The sequence below is a fragment of the Aptenodytes patagonicus genome, chromosome 15 (genome assembly GCF_965638725.1).
Source record: "Aptenodytes patagonicus chromosome 15, bAptPat1.pri.cur, whole genome shotgun sequence".
In the NCBI taxonomy this organism is placed as follows: Eukaryota; Metazoa; Chordata; class Aves; order Sphenisciformes; family Spheniscidae; genus Aptenodytes; species Aptenodytes patagonicus.
In genome coordinates, this window is record NC_134963.1 from 17,016,694 (window position 1) to 17,029,038 (window position 12,345).

Genomic DNA, 12,345 nt, shown 5'->3' on the forward strand with positions numbered 1-12,345 from the left:
GCACGGGGTGTCCTTCCTGCCACGGGAGGAATCGCGTTAACTGTGGTTTTGAACAACCACAGGCAACCTGCGCTCTGGGGCATAAAACAGGGGGGCTGGGGGAGACCCAACGTTTCTGCAACGGCATCCAGTGAGCCAAGAACAGAGACAGCTGCCACATCTCCTAAACACAGCCCTTGCCTACCAGCACATGCAGCAGACGGCCTGCAGGTACACATAGGACTCTCCTTACCTGCATTTCGGTCAGGACTTCGATGTCGTAGGTGCAGAAGAACTCCTTGGGGCGCAGGGCTATCTGCTCCGGGTGGGAATCCATCGACTGCAAAAAAAGCCATTTTTCTGTCAACCGCTGTGGGTTGAACAGGCGAGTGGAGAAATGCCTGTTACCAACACAAGTCAGCGGTAGTCTGAAGTCAGTCCTTATGGCATGGATTAAGAGAGTTGCTCTACAGGGGCTGGAATCAAAGCCTGTTCAAGTGAAAGTCATCACAAGGTGCTGGACTGGGCTCTGGTTCCTTCTCTGCCCGCTCGGTGCGGGGCTGGCACTGACCGGCTAAGGCAGGAGCACAGCAAGTGCTTCTGAGTGTCTGCAAAGCAGCTCTAACTGCAGCTCCTCATAACACACACAAGTTCATAGGAGCAAAAGAAAAGCCCCATTATTTGGAAAACAACCAGTTGCCAGGGGAAATGGAAGCTAAAAGAGCAATAAGAACAATCAGCATTAACACAGCAAGGGCAACGCTTTCAAAACCACCCAAGTTACGCAGCACGAGTTCCCTCAAAAGCTGAAGCAGGGGCATGTGGCCCATATCTGCTCATCTTTAGCTGCAAGATAAAGGTTCTTGCTCTTCACAGCCTTCCCTGGTCAGTTGGGTAAGACCTACATCATCTTTACATGCAGGGTTGAGCTCACATTTGAGCCGCAGTTCATCTGTCCTCCTAATTCTGCTCAGACATACGCTGAGAACAAGCTGAGCACCAAGTGACCTGTGTGCAGGCTGTTCCATGCTCCAGTGCATCCCTCCCTGCCTGCAGCACAGCAGGGACGGGCACGGCCGCACACATGCCACGGTCAAGCCCTGCAACGACATATCGCACAGCGCTCAGCAGCAGCAGCAGCATCTACCCGTGCCACACAGGCATGATGTTTGGGCTTGACCCAACAGGGACAGGGGATGCAGGAATCAAGGACTTCACCATCTGCCCCCAGGGATGGATGTGCAAGGTCCTTCTCCCTGGAGGTGGCTCGGTCAGGGGCTGGGATGAGCCCTGCCCTTACCGTGACTTCAGATAACGCTGTGCTCAGAAGAGACCTGTATCTTAGGACTTGAGGCAGGTGCAGGGTCATACAGGTTTTACTGCAAATTCTTTAAACACCCAATGTTTACAGAAAGGAACGTCTGACCCCACGGCTCGGGAGAGGTGGCCCCCCCCGCTAGTGTGCATGGAGGGCAGCGCAGAGCAGTGCACAACCACCATGGGTTTTGCTGCTGCTCGGTGCTCCGGAGACGGTAATGGGAATGTTGCAGCACACCAGGGAGCTGCATGGTCCAAAGGGCACAAAGAGGAACAGTCCGGCGGGACCTCGGGACAGATTCATAACAGGCATTCAGCAAGGCAGAGGAAGGGCAATGCTGCAGTTTCAGGAGACAAGAAGTCTGCTGCTTACAGCTTTACGTGCTCCTCCTCTAATGGCTCTTTCCAGGGTTAGTCCCACTCACAATAGGATTAAGAAAAATCCCCTTTTTTTCTAGCCTGTTCCCAAAAATTCTGCCTTCTCTTCCACTGGGCTTTGTGCACCTTCCAAAAGCAACTACATCCAGAGTTGTTTAGTGGAGAGTTTAACAAAGCATGGATAACATCTCTGGCATGTGAGATGTTCTTACTATTTAACGGAGAGTGGAAAAGGCAGTCTAAGACTCACACGGAGGGGATAAGTGTTTCAGAGAGCTTGCCTGGCTGGGACAGGGACTGCGAGCTTCTCCGAGCTCCCCAGCCCAACCTCTGTGACTCTTGGATGCAGGTTTCAGCCAGCTGCTCCTCACCCCAAACAGGTCTTGTCCAAGCACAGAAATGGCTTGAATGCTCTCAAAAAGCCACATGCATATTTGCCTTCCTTTGAAAATCACTTTGCCTTGGGGCTGGAAGCAGAGTTAGGTGCTGTGATTGTAGAGTACCAGCCCCCATAGGGAAGCATCCCTGACATAAAGGGGAATACATATACTGCCTGTTCTTACGGTATCTCCAAGCTTCAAGATCAAACGCTGCTGTCCAGCCTGAGTTGCTGTCTGATATCAAGTAAGGCTCAGGAATCAGTAATAAAAAATGTGATTAGAAGATCATCCGGTGTCTACAAATTGGAATGCAAAACGGGATGTGTGCCAGAAAAAGTGATCTTTGCACTGCCATCAAGTCACCAAGTTGTGATGATGACCGATAATCATGATTACGGCACGGAGCATCACTGGGCAGTAAGAACCATACACTATTAAAAAACCTGGTAGACAATACAATTTTTTCACATGCCCCATTTCACTGCCCTAAAGATTTTGATCCGGAAACATAATAAGAAGATCCATCCAGGTACGAACTGGCCAAGACAGCTATTGCCAGACCTGTGAAGAACGCCCTTGTTTCCGTGCTGGAGAACTCTTAGTTCAGAGTTTGAACAACTCCTCTTCTGTGTTTCATATTTCAGTCACCAACAGAAAAGAAAATTCAAGGGAAAACAGAGACAGGACAAATAAGGAAGAAGAAACATGCTGCTGCAATGAATAACGGTGGGGAAAGGTCCTAAGGCAATTTTTAAAACGGGGGAGGAATGTGACATACCCAAAGTGATACAAACCTTACTGAGCTTTGGTCTGTCATAGGGCAAGTGTCGGTCCATCGTGCACATCACAATCCTGTCCGAGAAGCCCTCCTGGCGCAAGGTCTCTGCGCAGACCAGTCCAGCTGCCCCTAAGGGAGAAGGAAGACCGGCGGCAGCCGTGCGTATGGGGCATTTGAAGGTTTGAACCCTTTGCTCCTAAACCCCACCGGGGCTGTCTCCAAAATCACCATCTCCACTAGCCCTGGCCTTACTTCACGGCCCTGCCCAAGTCAAACAGCTTGCAGGGGAAGCCGGTTGGGGTGGATGCACCAGGCAGGAGGAGGGACCCTCTGTCTGTGGAGCGTGACATTAATCCTCTGAGGGACTTGTCTGTCCCTAAACTCACACAGACCCACAAAGAGCACACCTGAGGAGGGCTGCCAATGCCTACACACCTCTCACAAGCTCAGGGGCATGGGCGGCCACTCAGACCCTTGCACTCCCCTAGTCGAGGAAGGGTCTTGCAGCTTCCCCTCTGCGCACTCAGCTCCTGGTGAATTTACAGCCGAACACGGAGGGCAGGGAGCGTTCAGTGCTCCCTCCTTCACGGCTGAAGTGTTGGTTGCGTGTTTCACTGTGGAGGATTTTGCATGCAATTTCTTTGAAGTTTTTTTGTTTGCTTGTTTTTAAACACAGAAAAAAGGCTAAATCAAACAAAAAGCTGCCTTGGGGCGCGCTGTCCCCCTGCAGCCACACAGTCTGATGGGCATGTCCCTTCTTCCCTGGCCAAACTGGTGAGACTTGAGAGCTCAAGTGAGAAATCCTGAGTCTCTTCTCAACCAAGGAAGCCTCACTCGATGAGTGTTGTAAAGGCCACAGTTTCTGTAATACCAATGAAAGAAGATGGACCTGGACAGTATCGTGGTTTGGTCCGTTAACAAAATGCACCCAAAGGCGGGGGACAGTGGAAGAAGAGGTGGGTGGGTGGACGCCCCGTGCACGCTGCCTGGAGCATGCTGAGCCAGGACTGCTGCTGCACTGATGCCAGGATGCCGCTCACATGAGCAAGGGGCTGCGGTCGCCTGCCCTCAGCTCTGCTGGGCACGGCTGGATCTTGGTCCTCGATGCAGGGCTGGATGGGTAGTCTCTTCCCAACACTTCTTCCTCACAACCCCAGCTTTGAAATCTCCTTTCCCGTCCACGAGAACAGACCTTGGTCTTTAATAGCCCTGTAAATTTAGCTGGTCAAGCCTGAGAAAGTTCCTTCAGCAATGGCTAACATTGCCTGTGGAGTCACCTTGCTGAGGATTTGATGACTGTCCAGCCTTGCCGCACACCAGGACAGCCCAGCTGACCTCGGGGAGCAGCAGTGTCACACCCTGCCTTTCAGTCAACAAACAGCAGGGGCACGAGGAAGGGAAAAATGTTACCCAGCAGCAAGGGAAAAGCCAGCCGGGCTGGTTTTCCCTTCTGCTCAGGCTGCAAGCTGCAACCTAGATGGCAGGAGCAGGAGATCGCCGTGTGCTCCCCATTTCCACAGCTTGGATCTGGTGACCTGGGGGCTGTAATCAAGTAAGAACAACCCATGTGCCAGGAGCAGCCACTCCCTCCCAGCCCCAGGTCCAACACCAGACACCTTGTGTCCTCCTCCCATCCTCCGTTTCACCACGACATGGTCCAGCCTAGCGTCCAACCCATTCCAGAAACAGGCAAACTCGGTAGATGGGATTCACTCCATCAGGCTTTCTACAAAAATTGTATTACACAAATGGAGCTGGGACAAGCGATAAGAAAAGATAGCTTGGCAGTTTTGCTATTTCATGCAAGGATTTGGTATTTTCTGAGAAGATGGAAGAATTTATCTTCAGAGAAGCACCTTGAGGCAAGAGCTTTGGAGCTGCAGGCAGCTGCAATGGGATGAGACAGAGATGTGCAGGCTCCAAGAGGAAAAGGCGTATCCACATCACAGGAACACCTGAGAGGATTTTATACTTACCAGTTGTGGAAATCAGGGGTTACTCATGTATCTGGGGAGGGCGTAGAGGGAAAAGGGTTCAGGACACCCACTACAAAGGACTGTGACAGGGAACTACAAAGCTCCACAGACCAGAGGCACAGGGCACCTTTGGACCGTTAGTGTCTAGGACAAAAAGGCTCAGGAAGACCCTCTGGTCTGACCCTTGGCACAGGGAGGGATGCAGGAGGGGTGACAGAAGGTGCACGGCACACAGACACCCGGGAGGGGACACACACGGCGGTCCCAGCACATACCACCCAATACCTGCACCGATGATCAGCACGTTGGTACTGCTCAGGTTATAGTTGCTCAAGGAGATGCACTTTGCCATCATCTTTGTCCTCCTCTGTGTCTGAAGAGCCTATGCCACCACCAACAAGAAGAAAAGTCATTATCTTTTCTCAGCTTTAACCTGGGTAGCTGGGCAGGAATGGGGACGACTACACTATTGTCATAAAACAGCTTGGATAGAAAGGGAACAACTGCACCCTTGTACCCCACGAGCACTCCAAACCCATGCTCATCCAAATACCTTTCCACCATCTAGTGCACTACCCCCTTACAAGGCACAAGAGAAAAATAAATCCATCATCTTCTGCAAATTCATCCAGGTACACAGAGCTGGGGAAAAAAAATAGAAAAAGCAGCCCAGGTGTGTTATTGTGCAATTCTGCAACCAACAGGTGAGATGGAAATGCAGAAGTCCTATCAGGAACTTTATCCTGCACCTGAGAAGAGCTTGTACACCTCTGATATCCAAAGAAGATGACGGGCTTGTCCAACCTACCAGAGCACACCCAAGGACCTATGACACTGTAGCCCTGCTGCACAGACCCTCTGATGCCATCGGAGGCCAAAATCCATTTCTGGCAGAGGGAACAGGCTCAACCCTCCTCATCACATCCCACCCAAATCAGCTGAAGTAGAAGTGCTGCCATTCAGGTGACCTGTCTGGATCTAACCCAAGTGCTGTAAGGGTCCGGCTGGTTCTGAGCCACTGGATTCACACATGTGTATGTGCAAATGCGCATCAGAAGGCGGCTTTTCATGGAAAGAAAGATGGCAGTGGCCTGAATGGGCTTCATTCTGCATCCAATCTGGGGGGATGAGAGCCCTCCCTGCCCACGCACCAGGTTCCTCTCCAGCAAAAGGAGCTGATGTCTGGGCTCAAGAGGGAGCACAGATGACCTCTGTTATCACCGTGCCACATTCAGACCCAGCAGACAAGGCCAAAAGGCTGGTGGAAGAGGCCTGTTTCCATGGGCCAACTAAATTAAAAGTTGCTATGAGCTTAAGGTAATATAGGACAAGTTCAGGACAAACACCTAGGAAGACCTCCTGAATCCATGGACACCCCATCTCAGGTGTCGGGCAGCTGCAGGGAGGCTGGGGGAGCACAGGCAGGACGGGATGGGGACACAACACCTCTGCCCTGCTCCACTTGTGTCCCCGTATGAACTTCGGGCTGTTGCTTGAGACAGGACCGGGCTAGGTGGACCTTTGGTTTACCCATGTTGGATGTTCATGCACCCTTCTGTTCACGCACTGCTTCCTCTGCCAGAGAGCCCAAAGAAAAGCATTTCCCCCCCACCCCCATGCACACAGAGCAAAAAGCAAAAGCATGGGCCTTGATTTTGGGATGCCAGTGGCACCTCACCTGCTTGCTTGCTCGGATGTACACCTTCTCCTTCTCAATCTTCACCTGAGGGCAAAAGAACATCAGTGGTTTGCAGGACAGTGAGTGCCTCCGGCATGAAGAGGGTGATTAACTCTGTGCAACAACTAACAAACAGAGCAGAAATCTCACCAGGTCTCCTGCGAGAGCAGCTCAGGCCATGGCAGGGCTCGCCCCAGCTCGAGGCTGTGGGACGTTTCCTGTCTCTTATCAACTATGCACTGATGGTCGGTATAAAACCTGATTTTTATCTCAGGCTTACGGCTGGTTTCTCAGTCCCACCCCACTCCAGCTCAAGAGGCCTCCCAGACTGTGCACCTCTACCCTCAGGTTCCCACGACATGCCTGATGCCGGTGGGTGGATGCAAGGGGAGCTGCAGGGAGGAAGGAGAGCTGCGTGAGGTGCTACTCTCCACTGGCCACCCCAGCATGTGCTTAGAAAATGTTTGCTCCACACCTTCAAAGAGCATGCTTACCCCAATGCAAACAGCCATTTTGCGGATGACACCAAGCTGGTGCAGTTGATACTCTAGAGGGACGGGATGCCATCCAGAGGGACTTGGATGGGCTGGAGAATTGGGCCCATGTGAATCTCATGAAGTTCAACAAGGCCAAGTGCAAGGTCCTGCACCTGGGTCGGGGCAACCCCCGGTATCAATACAGGCTGGGGGATGAAGGGGTTGAGAGCAGCCCTGCCGAGAAGGGCTTGGGGGTACTGGTGGATGAAAAGCTGGACATGAGCCGGCAATGTGCGCTCGCAGCCCAGAAGGCCAATCGTATCCTGGGCTGCATCCAAAGCAGCGTGGCCAGCAGGTCGAGGGAGGGGATTCTGCCCCTCTGCTCTGCTCTGGTGAGACCCCACCTGCAGCCCTGCGTCCAGCTCTGGAGCCCTCAGCATGAGACACACACGGACCTGTTGGAGCGGGTCCAGAGGAGGGTCACAAAAATGATCAGGGGGATGGAACACCTCTCCTGTGAAGAAAGGCTGAGAGAGTTGGGGTTGTTCAGCCTGGAGAAGAGAAGGCTCCGGCGAGACCATATTGCAGCCTGTCAGTACTTAAAGGGGGCTTATAAAAAAGATGGGGACAGACTTTTTAGCAGGGCCTGTTGCGACAGGACAAGGGGGAATGGCTTTAAACTAAGAAAGGGTAGATTTAGATTGGACATAAGGAAGAAACATTTTATGATGAGGGTGGTGAGGCACTGGAACAGATTGCACAGAGATGTTATGGATGCCCCATCCCTGGAAGTGTTCAAGGTCAGGTTGGACGGGGCTTTGAGCAGCATGATCTGGTGAAAGATGTCCCTGCCCACGGCAGGGGGGTTGGACTAGGTGATCTTTAAAGGTCCCTTCCAACCCAAACCATGCTGTGATTCTGTGATTTCCTCTGCCGCTGCAAGAACGAAGGTCTCACCTGGAACCTGGGTAAGCTGTCCAAGCCAGGAAAGTCCTCTATGTCGCCTGTGCCGATGTTGAAGCAAGCTCCGTGCCAGGGACAGCGAACTCTTCCTTTTGACAAAACCCCTGCAGGAAACACGGCAGAGCAGAGTTGGTGCTGCCCTGCAGCTGCCTCCCGTCCCTGCCCGCAGCCCACTGAGGTCGAGCTGCCGTGACCTGGCCAGGGCAAGGATGGCAGAGGCCAGGTCTCCCTCCTGCTGTCCCGGTGATGGTGGATTCCTCAGCTTCTTCACAACGAGAACGCCACTGCTGAGTGAGGCTGACCTCCTGAAGGCTGAAGGCTGCTGCCCAGGTCCTCCTGCAGCAGCCGGAGCTGTGCTGCTCCACGCAGAGCAGCTTCAAAGTTCAGACTCTGCGAGCATGTCCCCGTGACACTCCTCCTTTACCCAGAGGTGTCACCGCTCTTACAGGACACATGGCAGCTGTTGTGGACCTGGATGGTCAACAGCATCTTGGCTACTTGATGTGGAGTTATCTTAACTTGCACGTGGGACTGGTCCAGCCGTTTGGGATAGAGGGTGAACACAGTTACCAACTGGGATCCTGTATGAGGGATCCCATCGAAAATGCCCTCGCTGACAGTGCCCTTCCAGCGCCTCTGAGCACAGCTCCGAAGCTGTCTGCTCTGCCTGGAATATAATCTCACTCTCCGGCAGGGCCTGGGGCTGCAGTCTCCAGAGTCTCGTAGTCACCTCCACAAGCCCCAGTAGCACCTGGAGCAAGCAGTGCCTCAAGCAGAGCATCACTTATTTAGAGCAAGCATGTTTCAGAGCAGATCCTGACACAGCAAGGAGTCTGCACACCGCCAGAAAAGCACGGGGCATGCCCAAAGCCACGAGTTCACTCCTCGCAAGTGTTTGCTCAGAGGCTGCTACCTTGGACTTTGGCTTTCCCCACCTGAAAGAGCTGGCTCACAACACCAGGGCAGAGCGAACGGCTACAATTTGGCCATGCCGGACCGGCCCTGAGCTTGTGCCTTCGCTCGCTGAGGCACAGCAGTGCCACATCTCGTCACCCACCACATGTGGGGACGCCGGGGCAGCCCCTGCACTTACTTCTGCAGCAAGTCCTGTATTCCCCAGCGAGATCCCTGTGCGAGCGGCCAGTCTCAGGGATGCGCCTGCAGGTCTCTGACAGGCAGGCAGGCTCTCACCTTCGTTGGCCACTGGAGCGGCGTGGGGCTCTTCTGCCCTGCTCAGCGGGATGCTAGACCCAGGCGAGGGGCTGAGAGCATGGCTGCCGGCACCCAGCACTGCTGCTGGGCCAGCAATGCCCAGAGGGCACTCAGCAGGATGCTCTGCTGTCTTCCTCAGGATCCCACCTCTAGCAAAATGCCCCCCACCCCCAGTCTGGGTGATGCATTTCTCCAGCACGCAGCTGGGCCAGCACTGCCTGCTACCATTACTCCGACTCTGGGTAAGGACCTGCCTGAAGCCCATGCTGAGAAAATGCCAGGATGCTATTTTTAAGCACCAAGATGGGAAACCACTGTACCTCATCCCACTTCAGTCAATAACACCAGCAACATTTCTTTTTGCTACTGAAAGGATCCCATCAGCCCAAAAAGCTCCCTCCTTCCCCCACAAACAGGATTTTGATTTACAGGGAGCTGTGGTTTTGTGGCTTTTATTAAGACTGAGTGGCCTGAAAAATCATAAGGTGATTTTTTTTTTTCCCTTTAAGACATTTTTTTAACTCCTCAGTGGCTGGGAACCGATAAACAGAACAATACGAAAAGCCCCATAAAACCAGGCTTTGAGTGGGGACAGTGAGCTGCAGCTGTTTCATACCATCCAAGAGAGATTCAGCTCCAGCTGAAGAATGAAGCAGAAGCCAAATTTAATGGCGCCCATGCCGTTTCGTTCTTCAAAGTCACCCAAAGAAGCCCCAGCCCTGTGACCAGCAGTGGCAAGCTGGGGTCACCAGCAAACCAGATCTGCGGCGAAGTGCTCCCAGGAGGTTTGTGCACCCCCAGCTTTCTGCCCATGCCTTCCCCCAGCGAGAAGATGCCAAGAAGATGCTGAGCGTGTCGCATGGCACTGCCCCATGCCCAGCAGCACAGCCGGATGAACACCGGGCTGTCTTTTGCCAACACTTTGATGCCCCTGGTTAGCCTCCTAGGATGTGATGCAGACTGACCTTTGACCAGCGGAGCCCCGTAGTGGGGACACTTGTGTCCCACGGCGTGGAACTCGCCACTCTCCTTGATGAGCAGAGCCTTCCCGCAGCCCAGGTCCACTTCCCGCATCCTGGGGAAGAGGAGCACGGAAAACACATGGCAGAGCATCCGCCTGGCAGCGGATGCCACCCTCTCGCCCTGCACCCCAGCCCTGGCCCCACCAGGCTCCCCCCCTCCTTCAACTTGCTCACCACCGGCTCCAGGTGACCTGCAGGTGTGGGTCACTCCTGTCACCAAGCCAGTTTTGGAGGTGGCTGTACTGCTCCCAGCCTGGGGCACATCCAAGCTGGGCCATTGAGTGGCAGCTTCTTCATCCATCACTGTGCCAAGAGGTGGCCCAAAGCACCTCCCCAGCTGCTCGGGAAGCAGCTGGTGGTCTCCACCCAAGTCCAGGGGGTCAGAATAAAGCTTTTCAGCACGTAGTGGGAGCAAGAAGCCAAACGGGTTTTACTGCGACATCACCTCCCCTCCTGGCCCCAGCAGCTCAGCAGGTCCCTGCCAGGCTTGTGTTCACTCACTCAAAGCAAACACAACATTTCTGAGACTTGAAAACCAGGAGAGGCGATTCTGACCCCCTGCATACTCCGGCCTTGGGGTCTGCCTCCCTGCGCCTCAGGGGGTCATGCTCTGGTCCTGGCCACATCCCAGGGTCAACAACGTGGGTCACCTTTTCCTGATAAAACCCTCAGGACAGCAGACACCTACATGTGACCTCCTTGCTGTTTCCCTCAGCTGTTTTTGCAGAGTAAAGCTCACACAGCGACCTGCCCGCCTGCTCTGGGCTGCTGGCCCCAGCTCTGCATCACGGAGGGGCTTTGCCTCCCTGGTGCTGCTGGCACTCAGCCCCGCATTCGCATAGGAGCCAACTTAACCCTCAAGCCATTCCCCCGGAGAGATTCAGGTGCTCTCTGAAAGACCACAGTTGCTTGTGTGGTACCCTGGACAAAAGCGTGATTAGCACAGCAGGAATCCTTTACACACAAAGCTTTGCAATTTTTAGGCTCTCTGGGTCACACCTCCCCAGCTGCAGTCACCTGGTCCTTGACCAGCCAAGGCAGGCTGAGGCTCCAGCCACCCCTGTCCTGGCCAAAAGCATCTTTTTACCGATCACGCACCTTGTCTGCAAAGACAGAAAGAGATCCCCATCTGCTGAATGAGTGATTAATGATGCCATTAGTGCTGGAAAGCAGCGTTTTAGAAAATCCTTTCTAACTCCCTTGGCTTGACTGAGAGCAGGGCTGTGCTGAGCGACACACACCTCTGCGCTGGCCGCAGTGTGGGTGCAGCGTCCCCAAATAGCAGGTGCATTTGCCCACAGCAGCCGGCTGCCCAGGTCTCCCTGGGAATGGCGTGCCTCCTCCCCGGTGCCCGGCGGCAGCCAGCCGGCTGTGGCCCGTTGCTCTGCTTGCTGCAGGCTGGCCGGGCGCAGGTTTTGCGATGCATCTGCAACATGTGCTTTTATTTGCAAGAGTTTCCAAGCCCTGCAGACCATATACAGAACTGGGCTGCATTTAGGCAGTGGCATTACACCGGGCAGTTGCATTATGCACTGAAATATGAGTCTTTCAACCATTCTTCATTTCCAGGAGGCTGCCCATTGCTCCTCTCCGCAGAGTCTGAAGATTGGGATGCAGGAGGTGCCAGCGCTGAGACCCCCACTCCTCCACCTGCCCAGATCTCTGCTAAGGGGATTTCTGCAGCTTTCCACCCATGGGGCAGTGCAGGCTGCCCAAGCATCATTGAGTGAGACTGATGTTGCTCTGCACTGAGCAGATGTCTACTCTCTGCTCTCTCACTATGTCTCCACCAGATGTTCATCCCAACATGTCCTGTCCTCACCTCCTTTTCTCGTCTCACCACTCAGGTGTTCCCTTTCCAAGCAACAGCCCTGATACACCCTGTGCAATCCATGGCCCTGTGTGAGGCACTGAACCTCTTCCCAATGCAATTATCAGCAGCTGTTTCCCTACAGCAGAGCCTTCCAGCTAACCATGGAGGAAAGCAGAGAGATGAGGAGTGAGCCCGCGTTTTGCAGGGAGCTGGGCGCGGAGCACAGAGCTGCTGTTCTCTGGAAACTTCCCTTCTTCCAGGCAGAAAACCTGTCACCGCACAACTTGATGTTTATCTGGAAATCCTGGTTGTTCCCATTGCATGAAGTGGACCGCCTCTACAGCAAGCCCGGCACATTGCATCTGGTGTACCG

At 53.8% G+C, this 12,345-nt stretch overlaps 1 protein-coding gene across 1 annotated transcript in view; it reads right to left on the reverse strand.

The window, feature by feature from the left end:
- AIFM3 (AIF family member 3) overlaps positions 1–12,345 on the reverse strand; it is a 40,311-nt gene that overhangs the window by 17,203 nt on the left and 10,763 nt on the right. The window contains exons 3-8 of the mRNA XM_076352770.1: positions 10,103–10,212; positions 7,920–8,029; positions 6,487–6,531; positions 5,094–5,190; positions 2,849–2,961; positions 233–319 (exon numbers count right to left, since the gene is read on the reverse strand). Coding sequence (XP_076208885.1) covers positions 233–319; positions 2,849–2,961; positions 5,094–5,190; positions 6,487–6,531; positions 7,920–8,029; positions 10,103–10,212 — 562 coding nt within the window. The remainder of the gene's footprint in view (positions 1–232; positions 320–2,848; positions 2,962–5,093; positions 5,191–6,486; positions 6,532–7,919; positions 8,030–10,102; positions 10,213–12,345) is intronic.